This window comes from Stegodyphus dumicola, chromosome 4 (genome assembly GCF_044657685.1).
Source record: "Stegodyphus dumicola isolate Sdum_Otavi_A_Nest chromosome 4, ASM4465768v1".
NCBI classification, from domain to species: Eukaryota; Metazoa; Arthropoda; class Arachnida; order Araneae; family Eresidae; genus Stegodyphus; species Stegodyphus dumicola.
The window spans coordinates 6,200,572-6,221,513 of record NC_140771.1 but is presented as its reverse complement, the minus strand read 5'-3'; the positions used below and the strand labels follow the sequence as shown (position 1 = coordinate 6,221,513).

The following is a 20,942-nucleotide window of genomic DNA, read 5'->3' as shown; positions in this document are numbered from 1 at the left end:
TGCTGCCTCAATTGTAGGAGGCAATAATTTGGCGAGATTCGTTGGCGTAAAATGCGCCAACAGTAAGTTTATTATTTATGAACATGGAATTAACATTAGCATTCAAACTAGATGCTAAAACTAAATTTTGAAAAACAAATACATTTTATTTTATGGTTAAAATTTCTGCATTGTTGATATAAACTACATGCATAATTTTCATTATTTTTATTAAGTATGTTTGTTTATGTAAATTGGTTTCACTTTTTATCCTAGTAGTATGCATTATACCTGAATGGCGATCTGACTGCTTTCCAATGTCAGTTCCTGAACAATAGTTTCATATTAATTTCAAGTGTTTCAACAAGATATAACATCACATATCCAGTAATGTTTTGAAATTGAAGAAGCAGTCCATCGAATGATGTAAACGTGTTTCAACAATCTATTTTGTCACATATCCAGTAATTTTTGAAATTAAGAAACAGTCCATCGAATGATGCAAACGTGTTTCAACAAGATATTTTATCACATATCCAGTAATATTTTGAAATTGAAGAAACAGTCCATAGAATAAACTATAGTACACGTGTTTCAACAAGATATTCTGTCACATATCCAGTAATGTTTTGGGTCCATTGAATGATGCAAACGTGTTTCAACAAGATATTTTATCACATATCCAGTAATGTTTTGAAATTGAAGAAGCGGTCCATCGAATGATGTAAACGTGTTTCTACAAGATCACACATACCACATCACATACCTAGTAATATTTTGAAATCAAGGAAACGGTTCGTCGAATGTTGTAAACGTGCTTCAACAAGGTATACGTATCACATATTTAGTAATATTTGAAACCGAAGAAGCGGTCCACCAAACCAAGTGAAAATGTTTCAACAAAGTAGGTTATCACATATCTGGTAGTATTCTGAAACCGAAGAAGGGATCCATTGAATGATGTAAAACAGTATGTTTTCACCGGTATGTGCTAGAATTTATGTAGAAAGTATTATTAATAAAACATTAACGTGAAAGTTTCCTTATTTTTTTTAAAACCATTTTGCGAAATTTATTCCTCAAAATCTGAAGAAGATCGGGTAGCGTTGCGTTTAAAACTCAGGTCAATATGACGCTAATTTTGAAGGCAACAGATATTTGTTGGCCCTCGTTTATTTGAACGTTTCTAGATTATTCATATTAAAATTGCATTTTAAGTCCCCTTAAAAGATATTACTCTAATAACAAAAGGCAGGCAATATTACGTCTTTGAAATATTTATTTTGCAATGATAAAATCAAAAGTGATAAATAATAGTTTTTATTGAAGCATAGCTGTATGTAAAGTTACATGTTTTAGGTTAAAGACATATATGCAGTTGAAAGTTTAGAGGCTTTGAGAACAAGTAATGCATAAACTTCCTTGAAATATATTTATTTTATTCCCTTAATATGAAATAGATTCTGACTTATTTCGTGATTTTCACAAATTGTAAAAGGGGAGATTTTTGGTTTGCCCCAAGCTGCATGCGTTGAACTTGAACAGGAAATAACTTGTTAACCTACACAGTCATTAAGGTACTTATTTAGTAAACATACAATATTTTATAATTCGGGTTAAGATTTCGTCAATTGGATGCTTTCTTAAAAAGAGAAAAGTGAGAAAAATATCAATATTTACGTCTACTGGACAGGTAGCATCTAAGTGTGTTGTGCTTTTGTGAAGAAGACAACAGCAGCTGGTGCGAAAGTTTATATACTCAAGAACCCTCTTTATATTTTGTACAATGAAACTCTTTAAGAGTTTCATTGTACAAAATATACTTTAATATTCATATTATTTGCGTTTTTAAACGTAATAAATAATAATATAATAAAATTGCGAATAACTTATAGCACGCTCTGGTTGTGTGGAAATTTCAATTTTTTAAAGAAAGTTTTAGGGTATTATAAAATTTAATTTTTTTTTAGGGTATTAAAAAGTTGCAGCATGCCTTCTTTACAATGATAGTCGCGTCTTGCACTATATAGGCGTAATCCAAATATGAAAACATTCTGTTTATACCGAAATGACGCTTAAATTTGCATTTGCTTAATTTTGTATATAGTATCTCATGGAATGACTGTTATATAGTATATCTGTTATATATAGAATATCTGGGTTTGACGCATTTGCTTGATTTTATATATGGTATATCTCGGAGTGTCTGTTAGACCAAGCAAAACTATTGCAAAACAGCTTTTGCTATAAAATTTAGTTTAAAAAATTTCGATGTTGAAGGACTTTTTTGATATACAATAGAATCTTTTAGCAAACTAGATATCTATAGAAAACTTTTACTCGTTTATATAGCTTTATTGAAAGAGAAACAGGGATCCAGACTTGAGACATGAACTTCAATTAAACTATCTTTCACAATATTTTCGGTAGTTTCGCAACAAGAACTAGTTAGAGCATTTGGTTGTGTTTCAAGCAGATGTAAACATCAGATAAAAGCTGGAAGAGGAAATTAATTAGTAAAGTTCAAGAAGTTTTAAAATAACGCGCAGAAATCAGTTTATCAAAGGCGTGATAACGAACCAATAGCAAATAAATAAAGCAAAATTACCGAGAAAGTAAAACAATGAAAATAAATATTTATTATATTTGCTATAGAATTTAAACAAATACACTCTGATTACATAATAAGTTGATTATAATTGCAGTTTCAAGTGAGAAGTAATAACATTTTATTAGCTTGGAAATTCAAAATATTTTAATACTTTTATTAATATTATTGCTCGTTATTTGGTTATTTTGTTTTTATTTAAAAACTGTAAGCTTTTAGATTAAATACATAGCAATAAAGTATAACTACACTACCTAATCCTTTATAAAAAATATTAGCTTTCTCGTGTACATTTGGAAATGATCTAAACAACATACTAAATAAATCTGATTTCGAAAATATTTAATTTCCGAAAATTTTTGGCTCATTTATAATACTAAAATCTTCTCAATATTTTCTTTTCAAATAATGTTTTTAAAGTGCTTCAGATTTACAAATGGTCAAATAAATAAAAATGTAATTAAAAATAACTGATTTCGAATTTCCACAAACGGTTTGGCTGCACGTCAGTTTCCATGAATTTTCTTATACGTCACATGAATACGAGTCAATTTCATCTAGAGGGTGCTCTACGAAGGCATCGCTCCCTTAGGCAGATAATCCTCACTTTTAGTGTGTTTGACGTAACGTAAAAAAATTAAAAATGAAATATTTTAAACTCTTAATTTATTATTATTATACTAGATTTCAATTTTTCAGACTTAAAAAAATATTACCTTGGATTGAATAAAAATTAGTCTTTTATGCATTCTAAATGCATATTAAATTCAGACAAATGCCTATTAAATTCCATTAATATAATAAATGCATATTAAATTGCTTGATTTCAATATCTAGTGACTTGCATCAAATATCATGAATCTGATGAAAGGAAATATACCGATTAATAAAGGTAATATAACTTTTAACCAAAAATTTTCTTTCTTACAGCCCATTTTTTTAATCATCACAACACCTGAAGGTAAAATTTCTTAATCAAATAAATGACACCGCATTTGAACTTCTAAAGGGTACTAATCAAATTTTGAGAGCATAAGTTTTTGATTACGTATTGACTTTCAAACGGGTTTGGATTTAATTAAGCGAAACGATTTTCTTTTCTGACAATTTTATGCCATTTTTGAAATCACAGTCGCTCTAATTAATCTAAAACCGCGTTTGAAGAATTCATTAGCATTTACTGCGTTTGCGATTAAGCAAAAGCGCATTTAATTACCAAATGATTCTTAACTTTTCGTCACCAACATATAATTTTTCCAGTTAGAATATATACTTGAGATTAAAAATGTTATTTAATGTTTGGCTAACACAGTTTTTATCCTTAGAGGAAATTCTAAATTAGAACTGGAAAACAGCTGATAAATTCAGGGCGTTTTATATAGATTTTTAAAGAAAATTTAAAAACAAACAGCGAAAAGAATTTTTTTAAAATTTTCTTTCGTATGTTCATTTTTGAATGATTAACATTCATGTATTTTACGGGATGCCCTGTCGACAGATTCCCGAAACGTGGACAGGAAGAAGTGAGAAGACAGGAAGAAGTCACAGTTTTGTAGAAACGCGTTTCAGACACGGGTCAAAAGCGACCTGTAGTATTCCTTCTCTAGCATCGGGAGACTAAAAAGAATTAATATGGAATTGAATGTTTTGTAACAGTGAATACGATGTTTCAGCAAGATTAGTTGAATCGGTAATCTGAAGGACCATCGGTTGTTTAAAGGCGGATCAAACGCAATCCGTTGTAGGTGAAGCGATAGGAGTTTGTCAAAGTGTCATTTCCAGACTATGAAATGGTTTTTGGAAACTATACATTTTCGATGAAGATCGAGACAAGGTCTGACTCATGCAGCAACATAAAATGAGGATCGGTATTTAACACTAGTGGGTAAGAAGAAACCGTATGATGACCACAACTTTCTTGCAAAAGCACCTCCAGAGAGCTACGGGTACCAGAGTTTTGATTCTAGCTGTTCAAAACCGACTCCACCATTGATAATAACAAATTCAAAACCATTGATAATAACAGATATTATTAAGGTTTGTATGTTCGCAGACCAATGGTTTGTATTTCGTTAACAGAGGACCACCGTACTGCCCTTAGAAGGTGGGTACAAGAACAACTCAGATGGGGACGAGATAAGTGGAGTAACGTGCTGTTCACGGACGAGTCGGGCTTTAGTGTACAACCTGACAATAGACGGATTCTCATCCATAGAGAACCTGATACACGGAATACTCCTGCACTTGTGCATAAACGCGGCCAATTTGGCTGAGGTTTAATGATAGTCTGGACCGGTATTTCGATCAATGGCCTCCCCGACTTTCACATTACCATTTATAGACCCCTTTTATTGTTTAATAATAAAACATATCTGTTATTATCAAGAATGGAGTAATGATGGCTCAGCGATATAGGGATGAGATCCTGAGACCTAATGTGGTCCTTTATGCTCCAGCAACTGGGGATGAATTCATTTTCACTGATGATAACGCTTGGCCACATCGAGATTATCTAATGGACAGTTTTCTTTTAGGCGAAGGAATCCATCGCATGGATTGGCCACGATGTTCCCCAGATAAGAGCTCAAAGAAACATGATTGATACATTCTATGGAAAAGGGTTGTTAGTCTCTTATCACCCCCAAAACTAATTCAGGATTTGGAAAGCTCTGTTCTACAGAAGTAGAAGAGAATACCCCAGTCCCTCATTGATTCCATACCTTATAGGTGTGTGACATTGCTTTCTGTAAGGAGAAACCATATCCCTTATATCGCCATTTTTTTCAAATTTTATTTATAAATTCCGTTTTATTCCTATAGTTTATTTTAAAATTTTTCTTTTCATTACAATTCCAAAATTATTTTTCGAATTTGGAAAAACTGGATGAACATGAATATTCTTTTTGTTATTTATTTCCGCGGATAAATACATATTCTCGTATAAATGTTTATTTTCTTTCAAAATTTTCATAGACTTTGATTTTTAACAGCAGATAATTGCACGTTACAATAGATTACTAAGGATATTTACACATTACTACAGATTATTATTTACATTATTATCAAATAGTTAGTAGCACAAGTAGCTGTTTATGCTTTGAAATGATTACTTCGTTCATTTTATGTTTAGGCTCATTACAAAGTAAAGCCATTAAAATAATTTTTGTTGATTCTTTTAATCCAAATTTTAAACTAAATTTATGTAACGTTTATTTTTTCAGGCAGTTTTGTTAATTGATTGAATATAAAAATAACAGAAAATGAATTTAAGAAATATAAAAACATCGTGAGAATAAACAGTTCTTTATAATTTAATCACTTTCCTTTGCTTAATAGTTTCGTTCTGTTAAGATTTCTCTTAGCTTTTCTGTATTTAAATTAATCACTCATAAGGAGTTAAAGCGACAAACATTTATTGAAAGATAAATTGTACTCGGAACTTATTAGGCTTACACGTAACTTCAGCTTACATACTAATAACAAATATTCTTACTGAATCGCATATGTCTAAATCTTTCAAAAATGTAAATAGAACGACAACCAAAACTAGCTCTTGCCCTTCCCAGTAGATATTCTGTGCAATAACAATAAATAATTTACAGTCGTGCTTACATTTGAAATATTCCAATTCATTTTTATCAAACGTTTGCTTTATAAAAATTCTAATACAGGTGTTTAATAGATGAATGTTTTTGAATAAAAAAAATCTGAAAGGTTTCAGATTTTAAATTACGTTCAAAAGGGCGTTTTTTTAACGTTTTGTGTGTTACCTTTATTCATTAAATAGCATTTTCTTCGCACTTAAACCATAAATTTCAGTTCATTAGCAATGTCGCAAAATAATTTTTAAATGAGCCTATCTTTAGGATTTCCGATACACCGTTCCGCGCGCTAGAGATAAAAAGGTTCCTTCCCCGTAGAGTGTTGCCATGGCTCGCTTTCAAATCATTGAGTTTGTTACTCAAAAATTCGTTAAAGTTTTACAAAATATGAAATCGACCATAAAAAAATTCCAAATTTCGAATTTGGGCTTCCGCATGCCCATATTCGCAGTAGGATTACGTCATTCAAAATTCGATGGCTCTATGTACCGTTGTTTTATCACAATGCGAGAAATTGACATACATTTATGCAGATTTTTCATTATTTAATTTCTTCAAATATAATGCAGGACTCTAATATTTGGTGGCAGCAGTTTGAAAAGTGAAACGGGTATAACGTTGATTAATTTTGTATTTCATAACAATTGCTGAAGAATTAGATTTTATCGCAATGCTTATAAATTCTTACCATCATTTTAAACTCTTTTTGTTTCCATTGGGTATTTCAAAATAAATTTCATCTGTCAACATGCATCTTCTAGTATTTAGACGTTTTAATTAATCGGGAATCTTGCAAAGATCCAGACGCAAATTTTACTGTTCTAAAGACCATTTTGTTCAATTCAGTTTCTTGCTTTAAAATGGGAAAATAATATAATAATTTTGTGATTAATTAAATTGAATATAGCATATGATTCTTTTTTTCCATGTCTAGTATCTTGACATCGTCCGAAGTGACCCTTCTGAAAGCGGATGCATTGGGAAACCTCATGTACCTGAAACAGCTGTAAGTTATTTCTGCAGTAATTTTAAATTTTATGTAAAACTTAACGGATTTAGACTTTAATTTATGCAGAATCCGAAATTTTCAAACGTGGAAAGAATAATCAGCGATCAATATTGAAGTATACACAGAAATAAGATCATTAAACTTCTACTTGTTTTATTGTAAAGTACAACACATGAAACTTAACTAATGATGCTGTAACAGAGTAAAATTCGCGAAGATTTTGTTTACTTTCTTTCCTTTATTACGAAGTAAAATGAGAGGAAAATAATTCCAGCAAGTTTGTATTTTCTATTGACTAATGACTATAAAGTAACGCAAAAGTCTTTCACCACTTTTTCAAAAAAATATTCGGAGCATTGTAAACAATTTAAAAAGGGACAAAAAGTTAAAATATTGGTTTCAGTTATTTCACTGTTTATTTCTGCTTTTCGATTTTATTCTAGGATTTGTTAAGCGCAGGAATTTTACTACTGATGTGTTATTAATTGATTCTACTAAATTCGAGCCTCTTTTAGCTTAACTTAAGTATTTTTTTAGTTTTTGACTTTCATTAAATTGAAATAAAAGTTTTAATTTATTTCAATTTTAAACAATTTAAAAAGGAACAAAAATCAGTTTATCTATTTTTAAGTATGCATATCGTATGAAATATTTTTTTCGTTTTTTTTTCGCATATCGTATGAAAAACATTATGGAGATTTTATGACTTTAACTTATGCAGAAATTTTTTTACACAAATTTTAAATTTTTGTACAAGATAAGCTATTTTACGTACGTATATACATTTCATTACTTGAATTATTGATTGTTTTAACTGTTTTTGAAATTTTTTAAAACTTTGTGTGTTCAAATGAAACATTTAAAAAGGTTTTAAGAAATAATTATTACGTTGATCTCTTATTTGAAAATAAAGATGCATTTGTAAATTTTATGTGATTGTGTTCGACATTAAATTTTTCTATTAAAGATCACATTTTTAATTTATATTGTAAGGTCTTGTTTAGTTTTTTTAACCTGTTATTTTATGTTAACCTGCTTTTCTGTCTTGCTCTTTTCCCATTTTCCTGCCAGAAGGTAAATTTCTAGCTCCCGTGAGCATAATGGCAAACCGCACATTGAGTTGATCAATGTTAAACAAATTTAGCTTACTGGGCATGCCCAGAATAGAATTTGGAGCAATTACAGCTGGTAAGCGCAATTTTAGAAGAAGATAAATACGGTATATGGTTGATATTGCGTTTTCTGGGAGTAAACAGTTCGGGGTTTTAAAACTTGTTAGGTTGTAAGTTGCTCCATTACTTAAAGTGTAAATATCGATTGTAAACTACGCAAATTTTTGTCAAATTAGGAAACACTACAAGATACATTAGCTGAATGCTTATTGATTATACTTCTGAGGAATAAAAGCAATTGAGTATTTACCATACGTACCATTCCTGTATACTTTAACAAATTAAGGCATAAATCCAGTTTAAATTACTGAATTTAAGTCAAATAACTGATATTAAATGTAATGTTTATGAACAAAATAAACCGAAATGAAATGAAACAGAAGCACATGCAATAAGCACACAATAGATTTCCGTATTGCAATTGTAAACAGTAAAACCAACATGACTAATAGGCTTGTGTAGGGTTGCTTATGCTGAGTCGCCAGTACTTTCTCCTACGCCAACAGTACACCACTGAGCATGAGCTGCAAGCGAAATTCGTTAACATTAATCAACTCAATGTGCGGTTTGCCATTAGGCCTCCCGTGATAGGAGATAGTATTTAAAAGAAGGTTTAGGAGCATAGAATCTGAGCGTGTGCCGCCTGCTGAAGGCCACCTTTCTAATTTCATTCGTTTGAGAGTAATATTCTACGGCGTCGCGTTATTCTCGCCATTAGGCTTGTCACGCCGACTTTAGATCACAGCGTTACTCTACTTGTGTAGCCGTTAGGGTAACTTAATTTTACTTCGTTAAGTCAAATTCATTACCTTTGATTTAAGCCATTCATGCTGGCTTTTGTAAACACGAGTGGTGGGCTTATGTTAACGTTTCATTGAGTTAAATAAAAGAATCCTTTACACCCTTTCTCAGCCTGTGTGGTAGTACTTTAAAAGACATAGTGAAAATTCAATTAAGACATTTCGTACATTTTATGCTACCAAAAAATATGAGACCGTTTAATATATTTTTGTATTTTATTTAATGAAGGATTTTTTTTCCCTTAGGTACCTAACTAACAACAGAATAACGGCCATTGCCAACGGGACATTCTGGAGCAATACTAACATGAAGCTTCTGTAAGTAGTTCTGTTTTATTAAAACCTGGATTTAAGTGGAATAGTTGATTTGTAGTTTTAATCCATTAAACTCAAAATTATGTTGAAATTTGAATTTCAAAAGACGAACGAAGTTGAAATCTTTCGTATGAATTTACAAGTTTACAAGTAATATGAGCCAAAACAAAAAAAGCAGAAGGTAGCAGTATTACAAAATAAAATAAAATAATAAATAAATAATAAATATATTTTTAAGTAAGGTGTTTATCAAGCATTATCAGTAGACATTAAGCTTTCGACGAAATTGTATAAATGCTTAATTAAGGCCATGAGTTATTAGAAAATAACTGAAATAGGATTCTCTTTCTCAATGGGCAAATCTAGGCTATAAGTGCAAATAATGTTGTTGTTGCTTATGCTCATTTGTCTACGTAGTCAGCCCCAGCCCGCGAAATTCCTTGTGGTAAGGAGCGTTGTAGTACGCCTGCCGTTGGCAACAGCCTTGAGCACCATTCAGGTGACAGTGCGATTTAGCTCAGTCCCCCGTATTTTGATGGAGAGCACCCCGTGGGGGGACGAGTTCGATGGCCTTCCACCCCTCCCCTTCCACGAGAGCCCCACGAGAGGACTTTCGGCTCGCGTATATTTAAAGTGCCCCCATGCCGCACCGACACTATACATTTACAAACATCCATGCCTTCTCCGGGATTCAAACCCGGGCCCTTCGCGGCGGCTGTCAGCAACGCTAAAAAAGAGTAGTTTCTGATAGAGTAGATACGTCACTCAAAACTCTGAACGTATTGTTTCTCGAGAGATACGGCCAAAATTTTCCAACAGGCTTTTTCATTCGAAAAGGTCTGAATTCTCATCTGTTTTTGATGTATTTTATCTCCCTGTTCAATTATTTATGTGTCATTTGAAAGAGTTTCTTACAAAAGTTTTTTAAGTTACATTCAATCATTCTTTTGAAGAGAGTAAAGTAGCTTTCTTATTTGAATGCACCTTTCCTGTCCTTTTTCCAGCGTCAACGATTATCTATTGATGGTCGCTGTTGCAATATTGTCCTAAAGAGAAACTGTATATAGTGGGTGAAATAGCATAAAGATCCCCAAGAGAGAAGTGATCACTTCACTTAAGTAGGATATTGCTAGAAAATCCACTCCTACAAAAATTCGCATACACGGGCGTTTCAGATGTTTGAAGAGAACAGATTTTGGCCTTTATCGATGCGATAGAATTAATGTATAGACCAGGGTTGGCCAAACTTCATGTCAATAAGAGCCACACGTTTGAATGCAGGAATGTTCAAGAGCAGTATCTAGATTTTCTGAAAGCCACAAGTTCATATTTACATTAATTACTTCTTTTTGGACACCGAATAGTTTTAGTTTACTATATTTCATACATATATTTTATATGCACGAGCCGCACAAACTGCCTGCGAGGGCCATATCAGGCTCGCGAGCCGCACTTTGGCCACCCCTGTTATAGACTATGGGGACATATTTAATTTTCGTCTGCAGCACTCCAAGGGAACGTAGTTTGAATGATTTGCTGTGAAAGGGAGATTAATGAAACATATTTAGTATTCATATTAACAGGAAGTAAAAAATGTTTTTAATGTTCGTATTATAATGCGTGATGTGAAGACTTTATTAATTAATGTTATTAAGTATTTGAAAGTAGAAACAGAAAGAAAAGCTGGAAAATACATAATGGGTATAGTTAGATTTTAAAATCCAGATGAACTACAAAGCTCATTTGACAAATCTGTTGAATTAAGTTATAGGGACATTAAGAATTTTTTAGTAAGCAGGAAAGACGAAAAATTAACAACTCCTTCGCCAGGAATCGAACCACGGACCTCTGGAATACCGGCCCAGCGTACACCCACTACACCACGAAGGCACGTTAGGAAGGCGGGAGAAATACCTTATAAAGTTTTATTTTCTCTGTCATCAGGTATCTATTTAATGTAATGTAAATCAATATATTTGCTATAATTTCAGTGAATAATAGTTTGGAGTTTAATGCGTCATATTTCTACAACGGTTATACAAATAAAAATGTACTTGCTGTAAAGCAAATGCTTAAGCGCACTTTTCCAATTAAAATTAAATATTGTCATTTTTATTTTCATAAATAAAAAACTCTTATCTATTTCAACAAAAATAAAACAATAAACTGAATTCAATTGCTGCTTCTTATAACATAAAAAGAGCTTTTATTGCCCTTTTTATTTTATATCTTTTGACATGCAATCAAAATAAATTAAAACACGTAAATAAGTGAACAATAAGTTCGTCTAACTTACCAAGAAAATCAAGCGATCCAAATAATTGGAATTTCAAATACCTGGAGTTCGGTAGCTTGAGTTTTGCTGGACTAAGATTAGTTTAGAAATCTTAAAAAATTCCCGGAAGTTCAGAGAGCAGGAAAAAGGAAACATGTTACAACTTGATTAAATATGTCGCAGATAGATGTTATTTGTTATTTAACGCTAAAGTAAGGGAGAAAGTTTTATCCATTCATGCTAGCATTCGTGATGCAGACTAAGATGGATTAAAGCGTTTTTTTTTCGGATCACTCGTAATAAGCTGGCAGATGCATAATTAGTTTTTTTTCTCCGTTTGATTGGTGACCTACATACGTCATGTTTTTGCAAGAAAGGACTGGAAGTTCAAGTATAAATTGAGATATCTTTAAGGAATAAAATTTCTTTCAATTAAAAAAATAAATATTCGCAGATGCTTCCTTCCGAATTTATAAAACTTTAAATTTAAACATGTGATTTATTAAATCGTGATATTTGTTGTGGGAGCTCAATAAAGAAAAATCTCACATTGAAGTCCTGCTGAAGTTCGCAAAGACAGTTTAAACAGGCTTTTATTTTTTTCAATACACTGATTTAATAAAAAAAAAGGTTTTATTAATGCGTACAGCAGCCATTTTTAAACTTTCGCCACTACTAAGGCCAGAAGTGGTGGTCATTTTATTATCCAGGCGCCAGGTGACCATGGGGACATGACTTCTTATGAGGGGACAGACAGTTTATATCCATGCTTTCTCCAGGATTTGAACCCGGGCCCTTCGGTATCGCCTACTTTTAGGCTTTCGCCACTACTACGGCCAGATGTGCTGAATATTTTATTATGGAGACGCCTATTAGGCGGCCACCGTTACCTCTTGTGATGTAACAGACTGTTTACATTAATGCCTTCTCAGAGCTTCGAACCCGGGCCCTTCGGTATCGCCTATTTTTAGGTTTTCGCCACTGCTACGGCCAGATTTGGTGACTATTTTATTATGAAAGTGCCTATTAGGCGGTCACCATTACCTCCTATGAGAGGACAGACAGTTTATATCTATGCTTTCTCTAGGATTCTCTAGGATAAGGTATTGTCTTCCTCATGTTTTCCTGGTGTAACTGGAAACACACTCGACGCGTATTTGGCAGGTACTGGGAGTTCGCGTCCCAGGGAGGACATGGCACAATTTTCACGTCTCCAGCATTTAAAAGAAAAAAAAAGATAATCTAAAAGGTTTAAGATTTTAAATTACTTCCAAATATACTTTTTTTAGCATTTTGTGTGTTACCTTTATCTATTAAATAACATGTTCTTTGCACTTAAACCATAAAATTCAGTTCAAGAGCAATATCGAAAAATAATTTTAAATTGAGTGTATCTTTAGAATTTCTGACACACAGTCTCACGCGGCGCTGGAGATAAAAATGTTTTTTATGTACCATCCTTCAAAATCCTTCAGTTTGTTGGTCAAAAATTCGTTAAAGTTTTATAAACTATGAAATTGATAATAAAACAAATTCCAAATTTCAAATTTGGGCTTTCAGATGCTCGTATTCGCAGTAGGATTACGCCATTCAAAATTGGATGGCTCTAGGTACCGTTGTTTTATCACCATGCGAGAACCATACATACATTTATACAGATTCTTCATTATTTAATTTCTTAAAACATAATACAGGGCAATAATATTTGTTAGCAATAGTTTGAAAAGTGAAACGGACATGCAGAGTGATTCGACGCAAAATCGCAAAATGAAAACAATAGTCCCTCAGGAACATAGCCCCTTTGGACTTAAAAAGAAAAGTAATGACTTGACAAAGGTTTCAGACAGCATTTGCAATCTTTTATCGAAAAAGTTAAATAAAGAGTAAGTTATGAAAAAATTAAGAAAGATTTAATGAAGTAATAAAAGAAAAATTTAAGAATTCGAAATTAGTTTGCAAATCAGTAATCCAAAACGATCATCGCTCTAATCTTCTGATGTTGCAAATTAGCTTGGCAGCGAAAGTTTCTGCTAGCTTCGATTTATTCTCGAGCACTTATTCACGAATAAGGTAAGATTTAAGCTAGATTTGTTAATATTTTACTCGGTATTCGATTAAATTTGAAACTGAGGTTTCTACTCTTTAGAATAACTTTGTTAAAAGCGTTTCCGAGATAAAAAAGCAAAAATATAAATGTTAGTCAAAAATAAAAAAAAAATAAATAATAAACATAGACATGAGTCTAACCTAGGAATTTTCATGTAAATGTTGCGCATTCAATATATCGGAAAACTTATGTATATTTGTATTCAAATTCAAACGGGAATTCCCTTAGGGTCGATATTGTAATTTCTTTAATGTCGTTACCTATTTACTCTTCTATTAACAGAATATGCAAAAATGTAACTATACCACTTTTTATTGTAACTGTTCTAATTTATGATAGTTAGTGTAACTACTCTAAGAATTAAAGAAACAATATTTAATGTAACCATAGTAATTTGGTTTGAAAGGGTAGTGTTTTGTTTAGCCCTTTTAGCCTTCGTAAATTGTAACCAAACTTTAGATATATTGAAGGCGAATTACTCTTAAGTCTAAAACAATCACTGAGTCCTGAGAAGGGTATAGAGTCATTAAGTTATTCTGAAGACATAAAAATGTGCAGTGCCCTCGCCGGGACTTTAATTCTGCATCTCTCGAATACGCGTCAAATATGCTTCCAATTCCACCACAAAAGCATGCGGGAAGAAGGGAGAAAATACCTTACATACTCCCCCTTTTAAAGGACGACTTGGGATTCGCCAAATCCTGGTAGTGACTAATTATCGTCCACCAACCTTTTAGTTCTGGCTCCACAGGGATAGTCGTTAGGTTATTTTAAAGCAGAAATGATGAAAAATTCGCCGTGACTCGAATCCTGGAGCTCTCGAATACGCGTCGAGTATGCTTCCAATTATAACACGAAGGCATGCGGAAAGGTGTGAGAAAATACCTTATAAAGGTACATTTAATATAAATATATATATAATACCTTATAATGGTATATATAATACCTTACAGGGAGAAAATACCTTTTATTTAAACTAAGAATAGATGGCACACGCGGTACTTACAACTCAGCCAGCACGTATGGCGAAATAATTCAGTTTAATGCAAAACTGGCTCACAGACCTAACCGGTGTAGATATTCAAATATCGGAAATTATAGTGCAAGGCCTAAGACTACAAATCTTATCTGAGCGGCCTCGAGAGGCAGAAAACGCTCTCTGTCATATAATCCAAAAAAGCCTCAGTTTAAAATTCGTTAACTAACTGCCATTTTGGCGTCGAAATAAAAAGAAGAAGTAACAGTAAATGTCTAAATCTTAATAACTGGTTAATTAAAATAACAAAAGAGTTAAGGACTTTCCTAGTCATTTTAATTTATATAATTGAAATCGTAAACTTGAAGCTGAAATTAAATTAAAATAACGTATCTAGTATATCTAAAGTCACTGTTACGGCAATGGTTTTCCAGAAATAATCTTACTGAACTGAACGTTTTTTGAGGATACGAAATCTTAATTAAGGTTTTACTTAGTAATATTCTCCTCTAGTACTAAATGTAGTTTCATTTTGTAAATTTTTTACATGATCTTTGGAAAAGCAGATAAATAAATGGAGTTCATTGTACATATTTCTTTCATCTAAACGCAGACTTTAAATGAATACTTCAAAGCATTTCTGAAGTATTAAAATCCTTTACAAAATGGTTTAATACTTTTCCTCTTCTTCAGCTAATTTCATTCCTTTCCGCAAGATTTTGCAAAAGAAGTTCTGAAAGTATGTAATTAAAACCCTTTACGTTTTGCTTTTACTTTCTTTGGCAATAAATAAGGCAAATGTTTTCTTTTTGTTTCATACTGGAAATGTAAATGTAAACTTCCTTATGATTTCATTAAAATGAGGCACATTATTATTAATTCCTTGATAGCTACAGGGAAATGGATAGAGATAATTTTTTATTATTACTTGTAATTTTGTAAGGTAGTCTGATTTTTTACTAAATTTTTATGCTTTTAATCTACTACATCCTTTCATCCGAATGTTATGTGTGTGTGTGTGTGATTATTGCAAAGCCTCGAGGGCTATCTTCCTAAGGGGAGGGATGCCTTCGTGGAGAACTTCGTGTAGGGAAACTGGTTCGTATACACGTTACACATGGAAAAAACCACAAAAACGCCCATGCAGCCAGCCCGTTTTTGGGATTCGAACCTCGGACCGAACTACTAGTGTTTAGCAACTTTACCGCTCGGCCGCTGGTGGGCCCCATCCGAATGTTATGAAAAGGGGGATTAAAAAAAATAAAATAATTCTCATAAATTATACATTGCCTTCAGAAAAAACAAATTATTTTTTAAAATTTTAAATATAGAAGTTTAACGTCCTTATCCAGTGTTCGTTAGTGCTATTCATTACAAGTAAATGGTAAAGAAATATATAGATTTATTTTTCGAGGTTGTTTTGAAAGATTTTTCTATTAGTTTTAAATACAAAGTTTTAGTTTAATCTTACTTTTTTCAGCTCTAAAAGTATTTTTTTAAAAAAGGTGTTTCTTTTACTCGATATTTATGCTTTATGCACCTTTAATTATCTCAATATCAATACGTTATCGAAAGCTGTGATGAATGGTAAAAAATTGGGTACTAAAGATAACGAAAAACTTCAGATTTAGAAAAACCTTGCGCATTTCAGGGTGTTATAGTGTTTTAAATCCAAGCAAACAGTTCAATATGATTTTTCTCTTATATATGTTTTCTCTTCTTCTCTTGTTTCCGATTTGTTTGAGATCAGAAAAACGCAAATTTAGTTATTTTAAAAGTCGCAGCACTGTTAGTTGATTGCCTTATTTAGAAGACATCTTGCTATACTTCTCTTTGATACACGGCTCTTCTGTCAACAATGACAAGGGTACCAGCAAGAGCAAATAGAAAGAATCGGAAGATTAGACACATGCGGAGAAGTGAAGCCTAAATTACTTTCCTAGATGAAAATTCGATGACAGTATAGATTCGGGAGTGAATCCCTTTAGGCTCAGTTCTGCAAGCTTTATTGACGCTTCTTTTATTAAAACATTTGTATGAGTCCTTTTTAGCAATTTTGGACTGAAGCTGATTTTCATTTGTCATCATGTTTACTTTTTTAATAGTAACTTATTGCCTAGAACAAACATTTTAGCTAATTATTGATTTATGTCACTGTTTGGTACATATTTTTTGATTTACGTCGCTGCTTTCGTAAAAGTTTTTTGTACTCTTGTGGGTGGTAAGTTTGTAAGGATTTTAAGTTTTACTAACGTTTATTTTATTTCAAAACTTTGCTATCCTCCGTTATTTTCCATTTCCGGCTAGAAGAAGAATGAGTAGATTTGTCTATGCAAATGAGGTTGTAAACTGTATAAGTACTTAAGATATGGCTTTTAGCCAAAAGAGAGGGAGAGAGCGACTTCTCGTGGTATATAATGTATAAGTAGGCTTAGTTTTAAATACAAAGTAGGCTTAAACAAACGTAAAATATATCTATGTTATATTTTATTTTACTTGTGCTTTCATATTGATATTTATTCTCGTATATTTTGCAATAGACTTCACTAAATATTAAAGAGATAAACCCTTCCACTTCGTAAAGTTACACTTTAAAAAAATAAAACAACAGACGGATGTTCTAGAAATTTTATACAATCAAATATTGTTATATTCACTTTTAAAATTTTATTCACAGGATGTTGTTTTAGCAATCTAAACAAAAAGTAATGATAAAAACGTTTTAAAAATTCTAAAAATATAATTAATCTCGGGCGTTTCAATATTAATGCTACTTATTTTCGAATAGCTTATTGCATATACTTTGATAGTTTAACTTCTACTTCATCACAAAGTATTTGTCTCTAAGTAAGTATTTATCATGTTTCGCTTTTAAAGCACTTTTTTTTGTTTCGTATGAAAGTTTTGTTTTATAATAATTGTTGCAAGTAACAACAAATTATGATCAGAAAAATATTTGACAAGGCGTGCAAAAACAACTTTTCTGTGATCTTTTCGTCACGTCATTAAAGACTTTAAAAAACGAAATTATAGAAAACTTGATATATATTTCATACGCAAAGTTTCCGAATGCGTTCGAGATTTTAATTAAGCATTGTTTGAGGGATTTTTTCAGCTTGAAATCAGTTTCTCAAAATAAGTGACATTTTATTCAATTCTTAAGATTAGGAAAATATTCTTTCAGGTAGCGATTCTGTTAGACATCGCATGCCTAACTCATCATTAAGAATAGCAACTTCGTTTAATGCAAAACTTTTAAATTAGCTAAAAAAAGTGAATCTTTAGACGAATTCATTGAAATAAATGTAAATCTTGTTAATAATTATCCAACAATTAGAAGAACCACTTAGATTTTAACATTGGTCCAAAGAAACATCAAGTTAAATAAAGCTATGAAGTTAAAGCCTAATAATAAATATATTACCATTAAACGAAAAAAGAATAAACACAACGTTACTACAAAATTATTTTATTTTTGGAAAACCACTTGTTACGGTTACATACTGATTCACTTAATAATTGTAGGATATTTTTATATAGGCTTGCTTTGTAACAGCCCTATATAAAAAACAGCCTGCATTTAGTTTTCTATTAATCTGCATATGTACCAGATAATATGCGCTTATATACTTTCGAATGAACTGAGATGAATGTGCCTGCTGTGGATTCAATGTAAAATATTTTAAGCCAACGAAAATGTCATATGCATTCCAGTAAATTATTTTGATAGTTTCTTAAAAATATATAGTAATGCTGTTTTGTACTTTTTGTGTTATTTAAATAAAAATATGATGTGTACACCACATGACTTCCTTGTACGGAATATTAAATTATACGCATTTTTTCTTGCATTTCATTTAAACTTATAGGATTGAATTAAATCTACTTCACCGACAGCGCATAAACCACAATAGGACAAAAGCATTCTTTAAATTTCACTCTATTTGTTTACCATAGCGACAATCTGGCACTATGTTCACTTAACAGTATTATATTTCGTTCATATTCTAACTCAGAATGCACAAAAGTTATATCATTTTAAGGATTATCTAATCGTTGCCACATGTTCTATTCAAATACTATAATAAAGCTAGAATGATGTATAAAAGAAATTTAGCAAACAAAACAAAAAAGAAAACAGTTTTTCACAGACGATTGAGTATTTCTCATTGAATTAATTCAGTTCTCACTTCGCGACAAGGAAAAAAAAAAAAAGAAAAAAGAAAAAAGAACCCTCAAAATATCTGTATTAAAATTTACGAAGTAAAATCTTAAACACTTACTTCCTCGAAAAAATTCCAGAAAGGATTAAGCATGATTCATTTATATGAAGGCGTTATCTTTCCTGCTACGAAGCTAAGTTTCTCTAGATTGGCAACAAATTCACGATCCTGCTGTTTAAAATGTAAACAAGCAATGATCGCTATCAAAAAAGTTATTAGGCTTAGCAGCACCTAAGTAACTCTAAAATTGTTGATAATTCTAAAAATATTGCATACAGATTTATTAAAGGCATAAAAACCTTAACCGGAAGATAAGAACAACATAATTCAATCATTTTTAAAGAAAAAAATGTACAATTTACAAACATATAAGAGTAAAGAAACTGAGATCACTGAGCCGGGTAACAGAGTGGATATATGTATAAATATATTTATATATTTATATATACGTTTGGCGAGGCCGATTGAAACCAAAATACGATGTACACATCTACATGTTATAGTAGTCCTATATACAAAATTTCAACGTTCTGAGGCTACTCGTTTTTGAGTTATGCGAGATACGTACGTACATACGTTCGTACAGACGCCATGGAAAATTCTATTCAGAATTCATTTAAAGCAGTTTTATAATTTTTTTGGAGGAAAAGAGTCTTATTCTCTCCTTCGCACAGATATCACGCAAAAACATAGTTACATTGCATTCGATAGCGGTCGAAATGAGTATTTTCGTTGAAATATGCTGCCTGAAACTTTCGCGATTACAATACTTCCTTTTTACTTCGTACAAGGAAGTAAGAAAAAGAATATATTTACCGGCAAGTTTTAATTTAAGTAATTTCCAAAGATGAACAGTCATCCGTATCATTGGAATCCAGGTATCTGGACTGTGGATAATTGGAGTTTTACGGATTTCTGGGATTCATTGTTCGTTATAGTAAAGATAATTGATTTATTCATGGCGTCTGTACGTACGTAAGTAAGTATCCCGCATAACTCAAAAACGAGTAGCCTTTGAACGTTGAAAGTTTGTGTATAGGACTGCTTTAACATGTAGATGTGCACCTCCCATTTTTGTTCCAATGGGACGTCCCAAACGTATATAAATTTATGCAAATTTATGTATATAATTGTTTTTCTCTTCCGGTTGAGGTTTTTATGCCTTTTTATGCCGTTAACCTGCATGCAATAATCGTGGCATTATACGCAATTTAAATGTTTTTTAAGTGAGGCTAAGCCTAATTTTTGGTTACTATTGCAGCCGTATTTGTTTACATTTGAAACTTAGCAGAATATTGGATTTAATTTCCCAATGTAGGGAAACTAAGCTTCGCAACAAAAAACTAACGTCTTCTTTTATTATTGCGAATTAAATTATGCTTAATTCATTCTGGAATTATCATTTAAATGATTAGCTTATTTTTGCGTTGAAACTGTAATTTTAATTGTAAAAATTGTTTCTTTAATTGTTTTAACTGTACTTGGTGTTTTATGGCTTTCTATATCTTTCAAATTTTAAAATTAAATAATAATTATTTAATTTTTTTTCAAATTTTCTATATCTTTCAATTTTTTTAATTTTTTCAAATTAAATTTAATTTTAATTTTAATTTTTAATAATTTTCAAATTTCAAATTTTAATGAAAATATTTTAAATTTTTATGTACTTTTGCCTTGCGGCGAAGTGACAACTGAATTAATTAGTTTAGATTGGTATTTGAATAGAACATGTGGTAATTCTTTAGATGATACAATTTTTGTGCCCTCTGAGTTATGAAATGAATGAGATGCAATGCTGTTAAGTGAACCTATGGTAAATAAATATCAGAAGTGTCGATATGGTAAATAAACATAGTGAACTTGAAGGAGTGCATTT

General features: G+C 31.6%; 1 protein-coding gene across 1 annotated transcript in view; it reads left to right on the top strand.

Annotated features, from left to right (window-relative positions):
• The window catches only part of LOC118182376 (uncharacterized), a 347,901-nt gene that overhangs the window by 238,905 nt on the left and 88,054 nt on the right, over positions 1–20,942 (top strand). The window contains exons 8-9 of the mRNA XM_085814501.1: positions 7,124–7,195; positions 9,417–9,488. Coding sequence (XP_085670627.1) covers positions 7,124–7,195; positions 9,417–9,488 — 144 coding nt within the window. The remainder of the gene's footprint in view (positions 1–7,123; positions 7,196–9,416; positions 9,489–20,942) is intronic.